Here is a 25,286-nt window from a genome sequence, read left to right as displayed (position 1 = left end):
ATTTCCACTGTTTCAGCAGCCTCCCACCCTTGTGCACAGTGGGCTGGATCTTGCAATCTGTCCGCAGAAGCTGCTGACAGGTGTGGATCTTTCCTGTGTTCTGCTCTCCCCAGCAGTCCTTTCTGTTTCTGACCTAAAGGAAGTTTATTCCTGGAGCTGCAGGATTCACATGGATTAGTAGCCATGTGGGTTGGGAAGCTGCAGTGGAGAGGGGGATGGAGACTTAATTGCTGTTTCTGCCTCTTTCCCTTCCCTTCTATCTACAAAGCTATTAGTCCATGTGGACTAATGACTCTAGGAATAAAATTTCCCAGGGTCTGCAAGGACAGCTGGGGAGAGGGAAACGCGGGAAAAATCCATGATCCTTGCATCTGTGGGTTACTGAATCTAACTTACTGTCTTCTTGTAGTTTTATATCTTCACTTTACATCTTTTTATCCATATGCAATTTTGTGCTCCCCTCTTAGGTAGACAGAGGGTTGGGAGGGAGGTTCTATACATCCCCTGCTCACAAGCCCTGTGCCAATCAGAATGCTGGTTCAACAGTAGACAAGATGATTAGTGCTTTGCAAACAGTATGGTGACACAGACCAAATAGAAGCTTGGTTTCTGCACAAAACACTGTGCAGCTTTAAACCTTAGTGTTACATGTCCTGCACTGTTGGCTTAGTCTGTTGGCTACAGCCATTTCCTATATTGTGACCCCAGTGGGCATACCCTGTGAGTGAGGCTAGTCCAGTGCAGGGTCTCAGTGCCAGGGCTGCATATCTGTAGTGGCTGCAAGCATTAATGTGTAGCATTCTACATACAGTAAAGCAACTTGCTGGCAAGTACAATACAAACATTTTGCCTGGCATGTTTTGTGCTGCCATGTGGGTGTGTTTTTCATACAGGGTTGTAACATGTGATTGCTGAATTTAGTTCTGGACACTTTTCACAGTGCACGGCTGATTGAAGTATTTCTGGGTTTGATAGGTACCAGGTGACAGAGGAAAGATTGAAAATCTCTCACTTCTTTTCCTTTTTCCTGGACTGTTCTTTATTTGTGGACAGGGATGGCATCATTTAAAACTTAGCTTTTCCTTCTCATTCAGTTATGGAAAGCCATGGTGAAGTGGTGATTGAAATCTACTTGAACTGCACCCACTGCCAGTCAGGTATCTGCAAGCCAGGTCCTGACACTGCCCTCCCAATCTGTATCTGTGGGATTGGAGCCATCTTAGCCAATGATAATGTCTCTTGTACAGGTAAAACATGAAATACTATCTCAAAATAAAATTTGTTTTCATTGCTTGTTTTCTCCCACTATTTTTATGTATGGCTCAAAGGTGATAAACCTATCTACACTACAAAGTTGAACTGGTTTAATAGTAATTTTATTTTCCCAAGGAATCCAAGGAACTGAGAAGCTGTGCTGTGAATGTGTTGGGTTTGTTCTGCTGGGGTAGTTATTTATCTGATTGTTGTATTTGTATGTCACACTTTTGTTGAAACATCCAGAGTGGCTTACAAAAATCATAATACAGAACTGAAAACAAGTAACATATCACAACACACTTCGCTGCAGCATAAAACTATACAAACCACCAACCCATGTAAAACAGAAACAAATCATAAAACCAAGCAGATCAAATCATCATATGAGCAAAAAATAATAAAACCCAGAAAGCCTCCCGAGAGCATTAAGATCAACAAGACAAGTTCAGCCCACCCTCAAAGGCCCCCTGTCTTCACTTGGAAGGCCATTAACGAAGGGCTGACTGTAACTCTTGTGGCTGGGAGTTCCAGAGCCTGAGGAACATGGGTCGGAAAGCCCTCTTTCATAATTATTTTTATTGTATTTTTCAAGTTTGGTTAATTGTTTTAAACTGTCTCATGCCTTGAAGCATTGGAATACAAGTGGATAAATAAGAAAATACATAGCTATCGGATGAGAGGAGGTGGTCGGGAATTGCTAAGAGAATTCTCAGCACTGTCCACCAAATTACAGTTCCAAGGATCCAGGACTGCAGATTTCTGTAGAAGAAGTATTTTAGTGATAGATTTTTGTGTGTGGAATTTTTCTCATATTGTGCCCTAACCCTAGCTATTACTAACACAAACCACTCCTGCAATCTCAAGTAGTAAAACACCAGTTACTCTGTAGTTCCTTTAGTTTTCCTGAAACTCATCTTGCTATAAGGAGCAGGCCTTGTACCACCTAATACAGAGGAAAACTTTGGTTCAGGCTTCACATCTTGTGTGCCTTTTGCTAGGCCTGTTTATTGAGAAAGACATAGGCTCTGTTAATTAGCTGCACCTGGGCTGCTTTCTTCTCGTGAGAAAGCAACCTTGGGAAGGCTAGTTCTTGGTGCTGATTTCGGCTCTAGCCATACCCCCTAAACTTTCGCAGAGCTGCAGTGTCCAATTAAGAAGTTGAGCCCTGATTGGTTCCTCGAGAGGGCTGATGCCCCCCTAGATTTCAAGAAGCCTCTCTGTCTCTAGGCAGTTTGCCATACCATACCAATCTTGCTACCTTATAGCCATTGCCAACCACCTGCAATGTGAGAGAGAGAGAGAGTTCTTCAGCTCCATGCCTCCAGGATGCCTGGAATAAGCTGGCATGGATGGACTTTGGTAAGATCAACCAGCTTTGGAACCAAATCAGAGAATGCTTAGTCAGTTAGCCAGTAGTATTTTAGCTAGTTAGAACACATTTAGATCAGCAAACTGTTATTTGGTTTCTGCTTTTTAAAGAGCAGTTTCTGCCTTGCACACGCTCCTATGTTCTTTCTTTAATAACCTCCAATAATATATTTTACCTGCCTGTGTACAGTGTTGCTTGCCAAGGAGGTACACACACTCAAAAGAACTCAGAGCTGTTAGAGACTCCTAGGGGACCTGAGTGGCTAGGAAAGTCGTCAGGGACAGGGGATGAGAGACTCTGGGTCAATGCACTTGCATTGGGTTTTAGAACTTGGCCACCTTTTCACAGGCAGGTCCTACTCCTTATTTGTCATTTACCATATGAATCTTAAAAAAGAGGAAGGCATTTATTTTTCAGTCTATTGCATTTCGTAAATTGTATTTGTTTCATAGATTTTTATGACTATTGATGGTTATTGGATTTTGTTACAACATACATTATGTCAAGCTCATTACTCACCTTCATCAGGAGGGCAAAAGAACCTCTATCATTGTTTATCAGCGGCTATTAGCTAGGATGGGCACCATATTCAGAGAAAGTATAGCTCTGGTTATTAAACTGCAGATAAACAACACTGGCTTTGCTTGTGAATTTCCTAGGAGGTGACCACTATTGCTAACTGAGTGATGAACTGGTTGGATCCAGGGTCTGATTTAGGTTATGGATATTTACCGCTGTGGTTAGGTGGGGTTTTTTTTACTCTGGACAGTGATCTTAGGGGGAACTCACTTTAGAACTGAGCCGTTTCCCCACTGCCTTACTGTACTGCTTTTTTTGCACCATGATGACGTTAGTTGTGATCCCGCTATCATGACACACCGTTCACATACCTGCTCAAATGCCTTGACTTGTGCATCTGCATCACACTTCCAGAAGTTTACATTCCTCTGAAAAAGTGCTATTATGGGTGGTGGATGAGCATGCATCACGGCTGATGAAAGCACATTCATGCTCCTTTTGGATATTTTTTAAAACCCCTATTCAGATTTGCACTATGTTGATGTTTCAGTATGTAAGCTTGGAACCAGCCCTGCCCCCAAGGAAGCCTGTGATAGGCTGTTATTTTGCCTGCCAATTTCATTTAAAAGTCATTGGTGGCTCATCATGGTGACAAATTTTGAAAAACTTTCAATAGCAAATGTGTCTCCCAAAAACCTTTGTCGGAGGAGCTCATCCACTCCAAAGACTCTCCACTATGGCCCCACAGGGAGCAGTTCTGCTACTGATGGCACAAGTGGTGGTAAATATGATTCAGTGTTCGATGGATTTGTGTCTGGTGTACCTACAGTACATTATGAGGAAGAGAAGGGCTTCTGCCCAATTCGGTCTCTCTTTCCGACAGCGACTAGCTTGGAGGAAAAGTCTCAGCACCTCTTTCAGAAATAGGCTGCATGGGCACATGGGCTGCGTGGGCACTGGTATGCCCTGGCTGAGTTGGAGAATCCGAGAGATTTCTGGTTTTATCAAGAAGGGAGTGGCTGTGGCACTGTGGTGTCTCACGAATGGTGCGAGTTACCAACTGGCCAGAGATCAGTTCGACATTGGGCTGTCCATGGTCGGATCAACAGTGCTGGAGGTCTGCTTCATGCTGGAGATCGAACTGCTGGCCAAGACAATGTGTCTCGGATCAGAAGATGGAAAGGTGAGCCCTTTTTTAAAAAATTAAGAGATTATCGATATAGTGATGTTATGTCTTCTAAAACAAAGCCTTTTGACATTGAACTATCTTTAGTGATCTACAACTTTTTTTGTTAACGACTTTAACACTGACAGATTAATGATATCAATTGCATGACCATCCACCATGTATTCCTTATCAAAGTTGTTTTTCCTCCAAGCAGGTAATGGACAGTTTCAGGGCTCTCGGCTTCCCACACTGTATCAGTGCAATAGATGGAACGCACATTCTGATCAGTGCACCTGGAGGAAGACCTGACCCATAAGGGAACTGGAAAAACTTCTCGTCCATTCTTCTCTAGGACACCATGGACCACACCAGGCAGTTCATTGACATGAAGGTTGGCTGGAGCAGTAAGTATTATGATGTATTCATGTTCTGAAACTCCACCTTCTGCATTGCCATGGATGCTGGATCCTTTGTTTCTGGCAATCCTAGCCTTAATTTGGATGACATTTCAAGGCCACCAATCATTATCTTTGACAGGGCATACCCTATGCAAACGTGGCTCATGAAGCCCTATGGCAAGAATGCTGTTGACCATAGTCACTGCCTCTTCGACCGCTCTGTCTTGATCATGAAATGATTTGGTCGTCTGAAGAGGAGATGGTGATGTCTGGCAAATTGGTTGAAAGCCAGAGAAGAGAAAGTTATCTACATTGTGGTAGCCTGCGTTATACTACAAAACTTATGCAAGACGGAACATGTAATCCTGGGTGACCTGAGAGATCCCTTGCTGGTGCTGCTGCCCTATGATGAGGTCAAGTTGATTGGCACTGATAGGAGACATCTTGACAAGAGGCAGGAAATCTGGGTTGCCTTGGCAGCATTTATGTCCAGGAACAATGGACAGTGACGACTGGTGCCATGACAGCAATGATTGTGTTGCTGATTGTATATAATTTTGCATTCTTGTACATAGTTATCTAGTGTTTGAGTAGTTCACCATGGGATCAGGTTAAATAAAATCTTTTGTTTTTGAAAACTGTAATTGTGTTTCATGGGGACCTGCAATACAATCCCTATCATAAATATTTTAATTTTGTGGCCAGCCAAGAGGAAAATCAGCCTTTAAATGTTGATGCCTTTGATAGCCCATCCGGCATGTGGTCATATTTCTGGATGTTCTTTATGATCAAAGGCATTCTGTGCCCATTAAGGGGAGTTTGGGTAAGGAGTCAAGAGTGCCTTCCTTTGTGGAGGAAACACATTGTTTACACCCAGAAATGTCTTGTGTGTACTCCACCTTACCTTTTCCACAACTTCACTCCCATACAACTATGGAAAACTGCTGCATAATGGAGAGTAGTTCATCATCAACTTGGAGGCAGACTTAATAGGAATCTAGACTCCCAAGTTGGATTGCCAGCCTTCGACCCACACAACAGCCATCAGGACAACCAAGGGATACACTCTGTGCTGTATATCAAAGTATGTGTACTCCGAAGGTCCCCAGCCTTTTGTTTTTGGAGCATAGTTCTTGGTGTGTCTTTAGGGGGGAAGGGGAAAGCCCTGCACATGGCTTAAAATGGCTTAAAGTGTACAGCTGGTGCAGCATCATTGGTTAGAGGATTTCCTGCTCTTGGGCAAAACACATATCCCCTTGAATTTATTTTTTGATTTGTAGTGGGGTCTATGTCGCATTATATGTCGCTGAGAACATTTTCATGCGTTCATCGGCTCCGTACATCACTCCTCGACTCAGCAATCTGCAAAAAAACCCCGATTGCACAGTGACCGATACATTGTATCAGGTTGTGATCTTGTCTCATTCAACCAATAACATGCCTTGTGACTTATGAGGTTTGCCTGCTCAAAAAAAAAGCCATGTTCTGGGCATGCTCTGTAGTGGTTATTCAGTTTTGCACTACAACACTGTACTGCAGCAATGGCACCAAAAAGACGAGGTGTCTTCTGGAAAGATGAGGAGGTAGAAACCCTCTTGTCACTTCTGCTGTAGTTGGGCAAGTCTGGCAGACAGATGAGTAGCACTCATCTGCATATCCATGCCCTATTTGCGGGCACAGCTCAGAGGCTGACTGAGAAGGGGGTTGCAGATGTTCAGAAGAATAAAGGGCTCCTTCTTCGACGCCTTGGAGGCACGGCAGGGCATTCTGCACTACAGTGGAAAGCCCCTCTACTTTGCCTCCATGATGAGACGGTGAGAGCAGGCTGGGGGACATGCTGGCAGGACAGAAGACATGCTTGTAAGTTGAGTGCGCAACTTCATTGTTCCCCTTGGGTTCTTGCTTCTCTAACCCACATCACCTTCTGATTGATCATGGTATGTGTAATTTTTATTGCAACTGTGGGAAAACACTAGAATATGAATGTTCACCCTAACAATATGAAATATCAACATGGCGTGTGGTTGCCCAGGTCACTGATTGCTAGAATGGCTTCTTTTGGGTGATGCTGATCTGCACATCAACATCCTGTGTGCTTTTGGGATTGAGTGTATGTAAAACCTTCTAACATTGTATTCAGGGCGAGGAACAGTGCAAAATGGAAAGCACACAAAGGAGAGGATATTACCCCCACCCCTGCAGCCCAGTCTTTTAGCCTTGAAAAAGGAGGATGAACTCTGCCGGCGTCAGTCTAATCCTAAGCCCTGTCCACCCTACCTTTGATGGTTTTAACAGACATGGGCTCAAAAATCCAGATAGCTATCAGGGGTCTGACCAACCTAGCCCAGACCGGTTCCCTTGGACCCATAGTGCCATCCATATCCCGCTCATACTTTTGTGCATTCTTCAAGCCACCACCCTGCTCCTCTAAGTTGCTGCCTAGGGGGCTTTGAGCAATTTGCAGCCCTTTGTGGAAACTTGCCATTCCTGTGGACAATACAATACTAACTATGATGTGCTTGGATGTGCATAATGTGTTGTCTTTCAGGAAGGTATTCCACATATACTCTTTTCCCTTGGTTCATCCCTTCAAAATCTGCTTTAAAGGATGGCAATTTTTAGGAGACATTTCAAAAGGATGTTGGCAAGGGATAGGAGATTAAGGTTTGGTTGTTCCACTTTTAATTGAACTAAGCAAAAGTTCACACATTGCTCTTCACACTTATTGCATGTCATGTGAAATAACAGTGATACAAATGTGCCCGTATCAAAGGAGGGAGCCATGGATCACATGCCGATGAGTCATGAGTCCCTCATCTGGGCAACTGTTCATAGTTTGGGATGGGAGAACGGCAGCAAAGAACTGCCTCATTGTCAAACACACTGTTAATGATTTCAAGAACCAAAAGAAGGAACCCAAATTGGAACCCATCAATGGCTGTCACTTTGTGTCAGCAATACTTCAGGGGTCTCCAATCTCAACAATGAGGCTGCATACTTCAAACATTACTTCTTTGGGCATAACCTAAGGGAAACTCATTTAACACAAGGACACTAAACCACCAAAAATGTCTGCAGCTGTTCTACGTGGAAGAGAGAGGCAGCCTGAAGATCGGAGTTGCTGCCTGGAGATGCTGGCCTGGGGCCTGAACAGCAGCAGGCAGAGGAGGAGGTTTCAGCACAGGGCAATGACCTGGAGTCAGTAGAGGTTCCCCTACTGGGTGAGGACGAATTTGTGCCTCCTACCTTAACAGCCATTCTGATTATTTTGGTTGCTGTTCCGTGACAAACCTTTTAAACCCTCTCCTTCCCAATCAAATTGCAGTCATTTATGGTGACGGAACACACATCCGTTATGTAACACCAGGAATTTTTATTTATAACAAGTAATGTCAATAACTCAACATGCGTTTCCTAGGAATGACTTTCAACTGTACATTAGATGGAGTCAACAACAGAGATTGTTTAACATTAGCAGCAGCATCTATTCCTTATAGAACAGTATATAAATATGACAACTTTGTAACAGTAGCAACTCAAATTTGAAAAAAAATCAATATTTTGGAGAAACTATCCCCTTGTTTCCACATGTCATGCTTGATAATCGCCTCAACCAAAGGAGATTTCCGTACCATTGAGCACAGATTCATCAGAGGAGTATAAATAGTGCTCAGTACAGAAAAAAAGTTATCAACCATGCTGTTAAAGCATCCAGTCAAGATATATCTACGCCTCTGTGGATTACTGCAGTGATATGCCTAACATTTAAATCTTTGCCCTGGCTTTTCCAATGTGAGTCACAGAGGGTGTTTTCTCCATTGTACAACAAACTCTTTTCAACACACAACAACAAAAATTGTTATAGAGAGGCATGGTACAACATTTTCCTGAATGTGAAAGTGTCATTCTGAGTGCTAATACTAATTGCACAGGTCAATGCATAAACTGGAGATATAATTTCCACAGTTGAATTCAGGTGTTCCCTTCCTTTGCATACAGATGTGACAGGTGGAGAAGAGAGCAGCATGGAGGACCTGGAACCTACGCCACTGACCAGTGGCATGGAAATCCACCCTTCCACCACATCATCTCGGTTATTTTTATTATTATTATTTTTATTGATAAGTTACAAGATACATAATGATACTTTTTACAAATTTTCAAATTTTTAAACAAAACACACAAAACAACTTACAACTATTTACAATATTGCTATTCGTATCATAATGTCTACTTTCTGTAGTCATACTATACACTATAATATTAATAAGATGTTGTTTTCTATAACACCTTACAAACTTATAAATGATTGCTACGAACCTAAAAATGGTTGATTGTTATTAATTGTAATATACTCAAAAAAGGGGAAACATTTTTCTAGAAAGTCTGTTGTATTAGGATAATGTTCTGTCTGATATATATTCAGGGCTGGTGCCAGAGGTTTTGGCGCCCGCGGCGGCGTGTGCGCGCGGGCACGCCACGGACTGCGTGATGACGTCATTGCAGACGTCATCACGCGCCGCAGGGGGGCTGGGCGGCGTGTGGAGGACCGCCGAGCGCAGAAGCTGCGAGCTGCTGCTGGAGCGGCGCGTGGAGGCTGCTCCGTACGCCGCCCCAGCAGCAGCTCACGGCTTCTACGCCCAGCTGGGGCGGAGGAGTGCACAGCAGAGCTGGGGTGGCTGGCTGCAGCAGTAGCTGCAGCCAGCCAGCCAGCCCCGTGCTGCCGCCGCCACATGCCCCAGCCGAGCGCAGAAGCTGTGAGCCGGGGCTGGGGCGGCGCACGGAGGCTGCTCCGTGCGCCACCCCAGCAGCAGCTCACGGCTTCTGCGCCCGGCTGGGGCGGAGGAGCACGCAACGGAGCCAGCCAGCCCCGTGCTTCCACCGCCGCCGCCCCCACACACCCCAGCCGGGAGCAGAAGCTGCGAGCCGCTGCTGGGGCGGTGCGTGGAGGCTGCGCCCGGCTGGGAAGTGTGGCGGCGGCAGCGGGGCTCAAGCGGCGCACAGAGGCTGCGCCCGGCTGGGGTGTGTGGCAGCGGTCGTGGCAGCAAGGGGCTGGCTGACTAGCTGCAGCAGTAGCTGCAACCAAGTCATGCCAGCTTCGCTGCGCGCGTCTCCACCCCCCAACACCCCTTCCAGCGCCCCTCCAGTGCCCACGCGCCCGAGGCCACCGCCTACCTGGCCTCCATGGGCGTGCCGGCCCTGTATATATTATCATTTATTTTAGCAGAAATATAATGATCCCAGGTTTTTATAAACCAACTGTCTATTGTTGGTGGATTATGTGATTTCCAGTTTGCAGCAATTGTGCTTTTAGCAGCAATGAATAGATTATTAATAAGATCACATCTAATCCGAGGAATTAAAATATTTTTCCACTGATCGAAGAATAATATTTCCGGTTCCAAAGGAACTTTGTGTCCTGTTATGTCCTTTATTTGCCTTAGCACATCTTTCCCAAATTTTTCAACATATCGACATCCCCACCAACAATGTGCAAATGTGCCCACCTCTCCACATCCTTTCCAGCATAAAGGAGAGATTGATGATGAAATCAATGAAAGTTTTTTTGGTGTGAGGTGCCACCTATTCATTATCTTATGACTGTAGTTTGATTAATGTATTCGAAGACCTAAAAATTCTCAATGGCCATATGTTGTTCCATTGATCTGTTGTCAGCTCCATATTACAATCTTGATGCCACTTGATTTGATAGTTAGTAGTCTTGATTTTTGGTATAGCCAACAAAATATTGTATATTTTAGAAATTAAACCTTTTCGGATAAACAATGATGTATCTAAAAGGTGTTCAAAACCTGTTTTGGGGATATTCATGATTTTTTTTTAATGTTAAGTTGATTGGTCATCTGATTAAGTTGTAAATATGTAAACCATTGGATTTTTGTTGTGTTTTCTTTACCAGTGCTGACTTCTCTAATATACCATTTTTTGTTGCTATGTTGAATAGACAAGTAGTATTGAATTGTCTCCATTTTATACTAAAAGTTTTATTTTGTCCAAGAAGGAACCATTTTTCTGAGATAAATGTAAATCTAGATGTTTCATGTAGGATTTTATTTCTGTTTTGAGGCTAAGAAAATATTATTCTTAATATCTGTCTGACGAGTATAGGGATTATTCCAGATTATATCCTGAATAGTAATCTGATTTTGCAGAGGTTGAAAGATTGCTATCCAATTGAGAGAGTCATTAGATAGGAGAATTTGTAGTAAGTTTGCTAATCTTATCAACATTTCATATAGAGTTAACTCTGGATAATTAAGGCCACCGTGTGTGCCTTTTAGATTAAGAATAGAAAATGCAATTCTCAAATGTTTTCTATGCCATAAAAATTTATTCAAACTACTTTGCCATTGCCTTAGCGTATTAATTGGTATTATAATTGGAATAGCTCTAAAAAGAAAACACAATCTGGGTAAAATAAACGATTTTATCAACCAAAGTCTTTCAAACCATGAAATGTTTAGCTTGTTCCAATTGAACACATTTCTAATTTTATTTGTGATATTGTTTTAAGGTGATTTAGCTTTGTCAAATTATTAAGATCAGATGGAATTGTGATGCCTAAATAATTCATTTGTTCTAGTGACCACTGGAATTTTGTAGTTGGTTAATTTGTTTTTCTGTATTATCTTTGATATTAATGGGAAGAAGCTGTGATTTGTTTTGGTTAATTACTAGATCAGAAATATGGCCAAATTCTGAGAGCGTATATTGTAAGTGATGTAATGATGATGTTGGTTTAGTTATATAAAGTAGCATATCATCTGCAAACATGCTCAACTTGTATGTATGGGAGCCAATTGTAATACCTTCTATAAGTTTATTTTCTCTAATTGCTATTGCTAGGGGTTCTATTGTGATTGCAAACAAAATGGGAGAAGCGACAGCCACTGGACTCAACTGCGGGCTGGTTTGCAGCTGTCTGGTGGTGAGGAGAGGCGAGGCATGGTGGCTGCCATGTTGTGGCTCGCCCGGCATTCCCTGGGCAAGCCTGCACCCAATAATTTCAAATTCTCAGCCGCCCTATCAGGGTTGGCTGGGGACAGGCTGCCAGGGGGGCAGGGCCTGGCGCCGGACCTCAGGGAGGCAATTCTCCCTCTGATCCAGCAGCATAGTATTTATTTAGCTGTCTGCCCCACTCCTCCACACTCTGCTCTTGGGCGGCGAAGAGCAAAGAGCAGAGAGGAGCAACAGAGCAACGCAGCTGAGGAAGGGCGCCAAGGAACAAGCGGACAGCAGCAGTTTGAGGCTGAAGGGGAGAGGTTGGAGCTGAGCCTCATCTCCAACTTGGTTCAGCTGCTGTGCAATGCTGCAGAAGACCGCTGGAGCAAGAAGCTGCTGGGATTTGGAGACAGTGGGGTTTAGCTGAGCCCCGCACTCTGGAGTGGCAGTTGGCAAGGCAACGGCACCCAGGGGAGTGGAGAGCATGTGCTTCCCAGGGCTCCAAAGGGGGCCCAAATTTGTCAGCCAGAAGGTCATCGGGAGCACAGGAGCTACAGCAGCCAGGGCTCCAGTCAGGCGGCCAGGGCTGGGAGCAACTAAGGCGGGAGCCTGGGTGGGCAGAAAGATGTGGGCTCTTCTTCTGGTGTAGGGTCCCCTTCTACCTTTTTGGGGGAAATCAGGGCTAAAAAGCCAGCTCGGCTCCTGCATGCCAGCAGCAGAGGGCTTTCTACAGTTCAGCCAGCCACCAAGAAAAGGCCACCAAAGGGCTAGGAGAGGCCTGCAGGTCCACCGGGGGGGGGGCGGCAGCAGTCCTTGGCAAGGCTGGGCATGCCTTCCTCCTCATCAGCTCTGACCAGGGTGGGCAGAAGGAGCAGGGCAAGCCCAAGCCCCCAGCCCGGGGCAGGGCTTGCATGGGAAAATCCAGAGCTGCTAACCTTGAATATCCTTCTAGTTCCCTCCAGAGCATCAGCCGGGCTTTAGAGCTGCTCACAGCCTGGGTGGAGTACCTGGGGAACTCCAGGCCCAGGATGGCTTCGCCTTCCCTGGAGCCTGTCGAGGTCCCCCAACCAAGGTCAGCCAGAAAGGGCAGAACAGCCAAAGGACACCAGGCAGTGCGGTCCCCCTCCTCTTCTTCTGACAGTTCCAGCAGCTGGGAACAACAGCATGCCTCCAAAAGAAGGAAGACTTCTCAGAAAAGGACCCGATGGCACAGGTGGTGTGAAGACTCAGACAGTGGGGGAACCTCAAGTGAGTCCTCTTCTTCGGACGAGGGGGCCCAATGGGAGGATTATTGGGGCACGACAGCCACAGACCCTGGCCTCCCGGCTTGGGCCCTATGATGAAGGGGAGGTCACATGGGGAAGGGTGGCCCTCAGAAGGTTTGGGATGGGGATCAGGCAAAAAGTACCCCCCATTTCATCTTTTATGGATGACGAAGCCCCCCCTGGGATTCACTTGTCTTGCAAGGTAAGCGTTATTTTCTCTAATTGCTATTGCTAGGGGTTCTATTGCAATTGCAAACTAAATGGGAGAAAGTGGACACCCTTGCCTAGTTCCTCGATAAATTATAATCTCTTCTGAGGTTATACCGTTTATCTTAATTTTGCTGAAGTTTGTGAGTAGATTGTCTTGCTTGCTCTAAGAAAATTATTGCCAAAACCCATGTGTAATGATTTCAAGTAAATGGGTGCATGTGTCTTTAAATGCTTGGTTTGAGCTAGGTGAAGAGTGGGGGTGAGAGAGGGAAGAGTGAGTGATATGATTGGTTGATGACTGAGAGTGTGGGCGAAGTGAATGCAGTTTAGACTGAGAGTGCAGAGAGAAAAGTTTGGAGAGAGAAGAAAGCAGGCTAGCTGTGTGCTGCCTGAATATGTTGAAGTGTTTTATGAGAGAAATATAACCTATGTGGAACATGAACTGAGCATGTTTGTGAAAGGACACTCAGTCAGGGAAAGAGAGGCCAGCTGTGTGCTGCCTGAGCAGGTTTCATATTTCTGTGAATAAGAAAAAGAGAGGCTAGCTGTGTGCTGCCTGAAGAGTTTTCGGTAAGAGAAATATAGAGCCTAGAGAAAGAGGCTAACTGTGTGTGAAGCCTTACAAGAGATCTGTGTGAATGAGTTTAAATGAAGTAACATTAAGAACTAAGAACTGCTTTTATGAAACCAATACGCTTCTTGAAAAATAAACATTTATTTTGTTTTGTTATATCCCAGAGTAGCTGTCAATGTTATATCCCATTCCTATCCTCAGGGCCACATAGAACCACGAAAAAGCCTGACACTTAGGAACATTACCAAAGGGAAAACTTAATTAAAACATATTGGAATATAATATTCCTGGTGGCAGCTAACTACACAGAGGGTGTAAGGGGAAGATTAAAAGAAAAATCTACCCCCCAAAAGTAAAGGTCATAACACCATGTATTGAAGTGTTTTATAAAGAAAAGGAATTTCAATAGAGTCAAAGGCTTTCTCTATGTCAAGGGATTAAAAATCTGCTTCTAAATTTTGTTGTTTGCAATGTGAAATTAAATTTAAAGTTTTATATATATTATTGGTTATATCTCTTTTAGGAATGAAACCAGTTTGATCTTGATGAACATGGTTATATATGTACTGATTTGTCTTGCTATAATTGATGTGAATATTTTATAGTCTTGACTAAGTAAAGATATTGGGCGATAATGAGGCTGTTTTCAAAGGGTCTTCACCCTGTTTAGGGATGACAATGACAGTTGCCCTATACCAGGAAGAGGGTAGATTTCCTGATTCCCAAATTGTGTTACAAGCTTGTATTAGTGGTTGGCTGAGTATGGATGCAAACTTATAAAATTCTGATGGGTATCCCTCTGGACCTGCGGTTTTGTTATTTTTTTAGGTTTCTTTAATTGCCTCTAACACTTCTTGCTGTGTTATTGGGTTATCTAAAAATATTCAGTGGTTGTCTTCTAATTTCTTGATGTTTTTAAGAGATTGGAGAAATTGCAAAATCTTGTTTTGGTCTGGGTTTTGGGATAAGTAACGTTGGTCATAATAGTCTTTTAAGGTGTTCACTATATCTTTTGATTTAGCATATAGTTTTCCTTTTCCTCCTTGTATTATTTTGATGTTTGTAGTTGCTTTTTTAGCCTTTATTTTATGTGATAGAAGATGGAGCGATCTTGGTGAATTAGACCAATATTTTTGTTTTACGTATAAAAGATTTCTTTGTATACTATTTGTATCCATAGCCTCTAGTAACTTACGCTCTATCACTAAGTTGCAATATATCTTTCTGCTGCCTGTTTTTTTTTATATTGAGCTTCTAGAGTTTTTATTCTGTCACATAATTCTTGTTTTATAGCTTCTTTTTCTTTATTTATTCTTGAAGATAGTGCTATTAGGTGGCCTCTCATTACTACTTTTAGGGTGTCCGAAAAATGTTAGGCTTGGTTTTGCTTGAAGTATTTTCTGAAATTGCCAATTTGATGATTTCTTCAATTTCTTTGACTGTGTTTTAATTATGCATTAGTGCTTTATTTAAAGTCCAGTGTTTTTCCTTGAACTGTTGTAAATTAGTAGAAATTATATAGTTGACCCAAGCGTGATCAGAGCAAGCTATGTTACCTATTTCTGAGCGAATCCCATTATTAGCAATAGATTTTGAGATTAAAATGTAGTCTATTCTTGTATAAATATTATATCTTGGAGAAAAATATGTATAGTCTTTCTTGTTATTATGTAATTGTATCCAGATGTCAATTAAGTGATAATTTTCTATTATTGTTGCCTATCTTGTTTTTGGTTTCTCTTTTTGCATATTTTCTTGCTATGTCTTGATCTGTCTAATTTATAATAAATTATGTAATTTAAATCACCTACAATTAGAGCACCTTCTTGAAAGTGTGATAATTTATTTAAGATTTCTTCTATAAAATTCAGCTGATTTTTGTTAGGAGCATATACTGATGCAAATGTATATGGGTTGGTCTTCTATATGGCCTTTGATGAAAATAAATCTGCCTTTTGGGTCTTTGAAAGGCTTTTTATGCTGGAAAGGAGTGTTTTTTAAAAATATTATTATCACTACCCCTCTTGCTTTGGATGAGCCCTTGGCATGGAATTGTGATTGGATTCAATTGGCTTTTAATTCTAGATTTTTATTTGAGCAGAGATTAGTTTCTTGTAACAATATAACATCAGACCTTATTTTGGCTAAATTTGAAAGAATGTACTTTCTCTTAATTGGGTTACCTAATCCATGAACATTGTATGAGATTATTTTTATTTGGGAGTTCATGATTCTTTCAAGTGTATGTTTTGCAAATTTCTTATTGCTTGTTTTTGTTTTTGTTTCCTTTCTTTTCCACTGCTTTCACCCCCCTTCTTTCCTTTTGGGTTTTAATTTACCCCCCTTTATCTATATATATAAAGACAAGTGTCCTGACTGACTCGTCAATGCCCAGCCCAAACCCCTGGACCTAGAAGCATGAAATTTGGGGAGGGGATTCTTTTTGTGGCTCACTAAGAAGGGATTTTAAGAAATTCGCCCCCTAAGGGGGTAAAAAAGGGGTAAAATGTGTTTTCTCATAGGGATACAGTTTCCCTGTGTGGCTGGCAGGGTGCTCCTCCCCCTCCCCACCAACTGCCAACTCAGCCTCCCTGAGGTCATTTGCATATGTGGCCTTGATTGGCCATCAGCCCAACATTCTAAATAGCATGCAGGACACATGCAATACTCAGGACACATTCAATGACTCCCAGTCTCATTGAATGTGTCCTGAGGTAAAAATACACCTCCCTTCTAGGGTTGCCAATCTCCCTGTGGGGCCTGGCTTTCCTGATTGGCTGGCAGGCTGATGCGTCAGCTGTGGAACTGTGTTCTGAGGTAAAAATTAGGTCAAAGAAATTGCAGACAGATGAAGAAAGACAGTACAAGACTCCTGAAAAGGGTTTTTATATAAAAGTCAGTATGGCAACTGAGTTTTTAAATGTTCCTGGGGAGATGGTGCATGACCTTTCTAGGGGCCATTTCAATGCAAACTTCTCACATGAACCTGCTGAAGGGCCCACTACACCACCCCTCCCTCAGTCCAACTCCACCTCACTCCTCTTGCAGCCATCACCTCTTACTGCCCTCAAAAAGCCTCCTGGCAGATGTTGTGCAAGATATACCAATGCTAAAAGGAGGAAGCAACTTAGAGATGCAGCAAAGAAATATGCACAACATGCAGTGCGCTGAGCAGCAGTGGGCAACTACCAGCAAGTCCTGAGTCCAAAGGAAAAGTGACCATCCCTGCAGGCCTGGGCACAGTAGTGATGACCCTAGCAGGCCTAGCAGCCACGATATACCCTGATATCATCATTATCTCAAGAAGTCCATGGATGGGCTGTGCAAGCATGCCACTCTGATCCCCAAGAAAGACAAGGCTGCCATCATTAATGAAACACAACTCCCTCGAAGGCACAAAAATGGAGTACAGATCTGTGAACTCAGTGGTGCCAATGGGATGATGCGGTCCACTACCCTGTGGAGTTCCTCAACATGCTCAACCCTCCTGGCTTCCAAGCCCACAAGTTTCTCCTCAAAGTGGGGGCTCCAAAGCAGGGGGAAACCACCAATGAGATCTACAAAGAGGTCCTTCTGTAGAAAAAAAAACCCAGTTGTACATATTTTTTCACTTTATTTATTGCACTACAATCTTTTTCTTTTAAAAATCTCTTCAATAAATGTTACATTTAGAAATTCACTTCATCGGTTTTAGGCAGCAATATGCTCCACTTTATTCAAACACTTTTGTGAAGTGTGGGTACTATGCTATTATACTACAAAACTAACTCAACCCCCCCTCCAAAACAAAAAATGTTACATACTCATAAATATAACTGGATTTAAAGTAGTTGAATACTATAGTGAAGCATGGGCATCAAGCTAGTCTCAATATAAGATTCCTCTCTCTTAAAAGTATTGTAAGTAAGCAAATCTCAAAAGAGCGGTAACAATATAGTTTGGTTCACAAAGCTAAATAAACACTCTAGGTTTGTATTTCTTTGCTTTGGCACTTTGATATTAAAACTTGGAAGCAGACCTAGAACAATAGTATAAAATAAACAAAACTTTTACTATGAATGTCAATCTTATCTGAACCTTTTTTTTAAAAATGTAACTCTTAAATAACAGTTACTGATTCTTTGATATTGTTTATTTATATTTTACTAAGAAATATTATAAGTAGAAGAACAAAAGTGATGTAAATAATTTAGTTCACTAAGTAGGAAAAACTTCCTGAGTTTGTATTACTTTGCTATGATACTTTGGTATTAAGTCTTGAAAGTAGTCTCACTATAAATGAAACAATACTCATTAACTGTTAACTATAATCCTATCTAATCCTTAACTAACAATAACTGTCTTTAATATTGCTTAGTATTATCCTTTCCCCCCCTCTCTTTTTCTTTTTTTTTAACTTTTCCTTCCCACTTGTTTCTAGTCAACAATATCTGTCTCCAAAAAATAAACAAATGCTGGCTATGAGAGGAGTATGAATGACTCAACGTTACCTTAATTAAACTTTGTATTACTAAACACAACTATTTAACTGCAATCTACAATCCTATCTAAACCTTATTCTTTTAACACCTGACTGCTGCTGTCTTGATGGGTTGTTGGGGGAGGATTTGGAGCTGCTGGTTGATGTTGCCTGAGCATCACTTCCCAAAGGGTTTTCAATGTGCTTACTGCATTTTGCATGATTTCCAAATTCTGCTACCAAGCTTTTTGAAAAACCATTAGCTCCTGTCTAGTCTCCGCAAGAAACTCAGTGTGCCAATAGTTCTCCTCATGATGCCACTGCCTAGCCTCTTGCTGCTCTCTTCTCCACTTTTCCATCTCTGCACGATATTCATCCACCGACTGACTCATCATTTTATCTGCTACATAAAACAGACCAGCGGCCCTCTTTCTCCTGGTCCTAATATTTGCCAGACATGTTCCTGGAGACAGTTCTGCTATGCTCTTGGGTGGTGTTCTTGTTTAAACGAGATTAAAAGTGAGTTCATGGTTAAACTGATTCCTTTTTAATCATACAAGTTGTGATCATCATGGCATCACTAGGTAATCCATGGGTACGCATTCCATTCTTTTCCTGTGCAATGATGGTGCATCTGTATAAAGTATATTAATCATGAAGAACAGCTTGATGTACTGATAGAATGTAATCATGAGGAGTATCAAAAGCAAAGGCAGAGATTCATCGGTCTATCCTGATATCACACACGTTGGGCTCAAACTCACTTTCTACCAACTCACTCAAAGCAGTCTCAACTTAATTTATCGTTTTGTGTTTCACAATTTTTTAAAAAAATGTAATAATGTTGGGAATGTCTTCCTTTGTAACATATTTGGCTTCTCCTCACAATCACACTCTTCTTCCCCATTAATGCACATCCATGTATCGTGCACTGATCAGTGTTGCCTACTGTATCTGCTGCCTTGTGATGAAGGAGACAAATTTTCCTTTCCCGATTTGTCTTCCTCAGTGCTTCCAGAGGGTTCCTCATTCCCTGCAACAAAGCATGGATCCAAATGTCATTCTCAGCACATTTTACATTCCCACAGTTAACTGGCCATGTAATGCACTTGAGAAACTGTTAAAGAATTGATTTTTGATCCTTGCCATCCACAACCCAGTATCCCTGTCCACAACTAGTACCCACTATGACAGTTACACCAACAACATCACCATCAATCTTGCCACAGCACTCAGAGAGGTGCAGAATGTTCTTTCAAGGCAAACTTAAATATCGGCACCACCTCAAAATAAACACCTTTAAACAAAATTATGAGGCCACTATCCCTCCAATATTACGTTCAGTGTAATATAAGCTCATTTGCGACTATCCTATGTTGACCTAACTTACTTGTTGGGCAAGATGTAGTGGTCTGTATCTGTGCAGGATTGATAGTTATCAGGTCATGTGTGAAAAGCTCCTCTGAGCCCTCCTGAAGCTCCGTGGGGTTTGTCCTTGACTACCCATGACCTCCAGCATGATGCTCTTAGAAAAATGTTTTGGCTTATACACTAGCATCACCTCACAGAATACTATCCAGCTCTTTGTGATAGGGGCGTGTTGTAGGCACATTCCCTGATCTGCTGTTGTGTGCCACCACCCACTTGTAATCAAGTCTCATTGTCTTAGTTTTAGACCTGCACTCCATTGCTGTTCATTTGTGTCCTCATAAGGCCATCTGCTCAGGAATTTCCTCAAAGTGGCCGATGTTGCAGTGTGAGGACCGTAGAGCCTCCTGGATTTTGTTCTTACCCGAGAAGGAAAGGAGATTGAGAATCTCCTTCTGACACCAAGACACCTCCTAGCTACTGTATGCTTGTTATTTTCCAACATATTTACAGAAGTTTAGATACCTTCTCTCTCAGGAATGGTGTGCTTACTGTCGTGGCAGTGTAATGGATGTGAAAGTGAGATTAGGTACCCCAAATATCTTAAATCAGATTAGTCAATGGTTTTGGGGGGGAGACTCTTGGGAGTCAATGTCTTGGTTTCAATATGGCGCATGCATGCTCAGCACACCGCTTCCAACCGTTATGTTCCCGCTCGAAACTGAGCTTGTAATTTGTCAAATGATTTGTGCAATAGCACTGTCACCATTTAAAAAAAACAGAAAATCTGCACTGCTTAAATTAACCACTGTAGGGGTGTACCGTTATTTGCAAAGTGCACTTCAAAAGTTAAAAACCAATGTCCTGGGCTGTTATATGTCAACTCTGAATAGGAAATAAAATCGACTCCTTTTAAGTGAGAGATCACAGCAGCACAATAAACAATTTTTTTTTTCAAAAAAAGGGTTGGGGGAAAACTTTTGACCGGAGTCTGTAGAGGCTTGCAGGATTCCTGTTCATAGGTGGGAGAAACTGTTCCAAAGAAGCACAAACCGAGAAAGAAGGAGTGACTGAGTGGGCTGTCTCTGGAGAAGCATTTCCAAGCATTCTCATTCGTGCCAAAAATAGCACTAAAACGTGTTTCAAAGTGGGAAAAGCAGGAAATCTGCATTCTTGGAGAAAGTGCAATGATAACGGGAGAATGACAGGATTTGTATGCCTCGATTATGAGGACGTGTGTACTAATATGAATGTAGCAGAAGAATAGCAATACCATGCCACTTAAATAAGGACGTGGGGAAACAGCTCATGTACACATCAAAGATGAAACACAGAACGAATCTTCAACAGGCTTATCTAACCCCATCCCATGTTCTTCTCAGATGAACACACTTGGTGTAACCTGATTTTATGCATATTTTTTCAGATTCAAATCTATTATGCTCAATAGGGCTTGCTAGCTACACTTTGCATTTGGGGCCTGTGGCCCTAGACTTCCTGCTGCTAATGGCCTCACTGGGCCGTCCTTATGTTCTTGTGCCCGAAACACTATATAGGAGCTGTAAGCAAATGCTTGTATGCTTTTATATGTTCTCCCCAGATATCCGTGGACCTGTTCCAGAAAGCCACCTGCCTTTCCCACTCCTCTTGACTGTGGTAGCAATCATTGTGGTGCTTGGAATGGCTCTCACTTGTGGCAGCCTATCAGTTGGTAAGAAGCATCTTTCTTGCATATTTGCAAATCTTATCTGATTGTATTGTCGAAGGCTGATTGTATTCTGATTGTATTCTGATCTTATCTGATTGTATTCTGCCTTTTTATCTAGTCTGTACGATGGCTACAATGGAAAACTTGAGCCTAACAGGAGTGCTATGGAGTGACTGGAAAGCCATATGATAGGAAAGGAATAAGGAGGAAGAGCAGCATATCACTGAAAAGAACCATGGCTTTGGGTTATGATATAAAAATTATTATTAATAATAGTTTTAAAGTTCCTGGAAAATTGTACGTTCAGAAGAGCTGAAAAGAAAACATAGATCAGTCTTGAGCTTGTAATTTTTGATCTGAATTTCTTGAAAGAAGAAGAGTCTATATAAAGTGTAAATAAATTCCAGCAAAAATATAAACAAATATTCCAAGGGTCAACTTACTAGCTCCTGGCTAGCCTCTTTCCGTTTCTGTTGTTGGTATTCGCATCCTTAGAAGACTGAAGAACCTGGAGTCCTCTAATTAAAAAGGACCCAAAGTCTTCTTATCTTCCTGTCCACAACATCTGGAGCATCTTTTAGTTAGCAACAAATGGGCTGGGGTTGTTTTGCCAATCCTGCCTGGCTGTTAAGCCCAGAATGCGTTGTGGCCATGAGAGCACACAGGCATGTGTGCTATCAGATAGTTGCCATAGAGGGTTCCAAAAATGATTATTATTAATAGTTTTAAAGCTCCTGGAAAATCTTAAACATTGTACAGAGAAACATTTATACAGTCTCACATTATAAAACAAATTGTGCAAAAGGAAAGAGGAGGGAACAGAATAACTGGACGCTCGCTAAGTTTGCTTATGTGTGGATAACATTGTCAGTGGTGATAACCTTCCAGTACAATCCCTAAGCACAGCAAGTCATTGACTTCAGTGAATTTAGACAGATATAGCTCTGTTCAGGATTTCACTGTTCCTCTCTGTTTGTTATCTTATTTGTTAGTTAAGTATTGCAAACATTTTCCCTGAATGCAGCTAATCCATCATTGCTGGTTCTGGAGAACAAATTGTTAGAGAGCTGAGGCTAAAATTATTTTATTTGTTTAATTTATTTAAAACTTTTTATGCTGCCTTTCCACCGAATTTGGGCTCTCAAGGCCCAAATTTTTTAACAATAAAAAACCATTAAAAACCAACCTTAAAAACAATACACAGATACATATATAAAACAGAAAAAAGAAAATAGCCAAAAAAAGAAACCAACCAATAGGGCTTGGCTGTGGATGGTGGTCTGGTGGAAGGCAAACTGCTGGTGCTAGCATTTCCACTGTTCCCCACTTGGGAGGAGAACATGAGGCTCTCCTGCCCCAAGCAACTGAGTAGTTTCTCACCCTCCCTGAAAGGAGTAAGCATAGTTCCCCCCCCCCTTTTGAGTAAGCATAGTTCAGAGTTGTATTGTACATGTTGAGGAGGACTGGTTTTCTGGCAAGTTACCTTTCACTCATTTATATTGTTGTTTTTTTCCTTTCTCCTTTTCACTTGGAGACCTGCTTTGCCTGGTCTGCCTCGCCCACCCACTCTAGGCTGGCTGTTCAATTGGAAAAAGCAGACAGCTTCTCTCACTCTCTCTCTCGCTGCCATAGCAGGAGATCTGGCAACCCCACATGAAAGAGTCCCTGTGATCCACAGAATTTTCAAGACATTCCTTCCATTTGCTTCATGTATACCCCATCTTTCTCCCTAGTGGTGACCCAGAGCATCTTACATAATTCTCCTCTTCTCCATTTAACCCTCATAATGCTCTGTGAAATATGTTAGACTAAGATTGTGTGAGGCACCCTGGGCCATCCAGCAGGCTTCTGTGGCCAAGTGCAGATTTGAACCTTGGTTTCCCAGATCCTATTCCAGCACTCTGACCACTACAGTACACCAGCACTCCTTTCTTCAAGGGCAGTCTCACATTGAATACATTTCAGGTAACTAATCTGGATGTCACCCGGGCATGTACTACAGTGGCAACATCTTTTTTTACCCAGGAAGGGTCGCAGCTGGCTTACCAGACAAAGCTAGTAGAAGGCACCCCTGGCCACTACTGCCACCTGCTTATCCAACAGGAGGCTCAGGTCCAGCAGCATCCCAAGCTGTGAACCTGCTTCTTTAGGGAGAACATAACTTCATCCAGAACAGGAGACACCTCAATACCCAGGTGGCTAACTGAGGTGTGCTTGTAACAGCAAGGATATAGCACAAGGAGGCTGATGTCATTGTGATGAAAGATTCTGTCTGCACAAAGCAGCCAGTTCATAATATGGTAAAATATAAAATTTATGAATTTATTTATGAATCCATGGTGTTCAGTCAAGCTTTAAAAATATTATTTTTGCTTCTGCAAAAATCCTGATGAGCTTTAACCCTTTCCCAAGGATATAGAAGAAGAAGATTCAGGTCTCTATCTTGGCCTCTCAGTGTTTGAAACTCCCTGATGTCTTTCATTCACCCTTGAAAAAGGTCCAGGAGACCTAAAACTCATCATGGATTTTACAGAAGCAGGGAGAATGTTTTTAGGCTTAACTGAACAGTATGGATTTATAATCAAAGCTGTATAGTTCATCATTTTTGTGTACCACAGCTGTTTTCAGTGGGCAGTATCTTACGTAGTCACCAGTTTATAGCTTAAAATTGTGCAATAGTATCTCACAATTGCACATGTCTTGGGAAGGAAAGTTGTTTTTCATGACGCATAACCATGTGTACTTTTTACTGAGGATGTATTCTGATGTAGCGTTTATGGGTAGATCTGCCAGTTGAGCAGATGGCTTTCCTTCCTCACAATCCTTTGACTTTCCAGAAAGATCACAATAAAATTAGCCAATATTAACTAAAAACAACAAAGGTTTGGTAACCAAATAAATAATGTCCAGGCAGAATGTCTAGAATGTTCCTGTGTTTTGCATTATTTCAGTTCTTCTCTTCTGCATCCAGATATTATTTTCACCCCCATTTCTGCACTATTCGTCTACAGTTTATCATCGTAAGAAGCAGCAGCTGGAAAGGACCCGTGCACATTTGCAGAGTCCAGAATACAAACTGAGTAAAATCCGTACCTCCACCATCATGACAGATTATAACCCCAACTACAGTTTTGCAGGAAAGGCAGCCACCCTCAGTGAACTCAAGGAGATCCCACGCAAGAACATCACACTGCTTCAGTAAGGCTTGACTGTGGAGCATTCTTAGGGGGAATCATAATCTTCAGGATCGGGCCACTGATGAGCGGGAGAGTGATCCACCACCCGTCAGAGGCCCCAATCCAGGCCATTTCGGCCCCAATCCAGGCCAAAACAGGCCCAAAATGGCCGAGAATCAGGTGGGTGGGGCCACCTGCCGTGTGACCTTTTTGGGGAACTGCCAGAACTGCATTCCTGTGCGTTCCCCCTCGAAATGAGCCCTGCTCTTGCTGCAAAAAAGGCAGCATTTGAAAAATCCGATGTGATTTTTCTGGGTGCTAACTGAGACAGGAAGTTCAGAAGGACCCAGAATGTATGTGGAAATAAAAGAGTAAAGGCAAAGAGGTTTGGGTTACAAAGAGAACTAAGATTTGTAGTAAGCCATTGACTAGCTTAAACTTGGCCCAAACCTCTCAACATTTGTAACTACAAATGTCAGTGGGATTTAAAAAGCCTAACTACATGTCAGATTATAATCTTTGTGTCTAGCAATCACTGCCTGCCTATTTTCAGCTTTTTAAGAAATGTGTTCTTTTTAACAGCTGAGGGTCCTGAAGCAAGTTTCTTAAAAAGTTGGAAACAGGTGAGCAGTGATTGATGAATACAGTGGAAATGAGTCAATTTTTCAGTGCAGGTCATGACTTCTAAATCTCCTGCTCATGACTTTCTAAATCTACTGCTTGTAAGACCTGTGCATCCTCTGGATTTGCATTTCTAGTTGCATTTACTAAAGCAAAACACTGTTTTGAATGTTTTCCTTTCTCTTTATCCACGCTTTTAATATCATCACTTTCATCTGAGAGCGGGACCAC

At 42.3% G+C, this 25,286-nt stretch overlaps 1 protein-coding gene across 1 annotated transcript in view; it reads left to right on the top strand.

Moving 5' to 3' along the window:
* The window catches only part of LTK (leukocyte receptor tyrosine kinase), a 171,046-nt gene that overhangs the window by 118,631 nt on the left and 27,129 nt on the right, over positions 1 to 25,286 (top strand). The window contains exons 18-20 of the mRNA XM_054969925.1: positions 1,095 to 1,247; positions 21,151 to 21,261; positions 24,270 to 24,456. Coding sequence (XP_054825900.1) covers positions 1,095 to 1,247; positions 21,151 to 21,261; positions 24,270 to 24,456 — 451 coding nt within the window. The remainder of the gene's footprint in view (positions 1 to 1,094; positions 1,248 to 21,150; positions 21,262 to 24,269; positions 24,457 to 25,286) is intronic.

Source organism: Eublepharis macularius, chromosome 2 (assembly GCF_028583425.1).
Source record: "Eublepharis macularius isolate TG4126 chromosome 2, MPM_Emac_v1.0, whole genome shotgun sequence".
Taxonomy (NCBI): Eukaryota; Metazoa; Chordata; class Lepidosauria; order Squamata; family Eublepharidae; genus Eublepharis; species Eublepharis macularius.
Note: the sequence above shows the minus strand (reverse complement) of the source record. Positions and strands in the feature narration are given on the sequence as shown.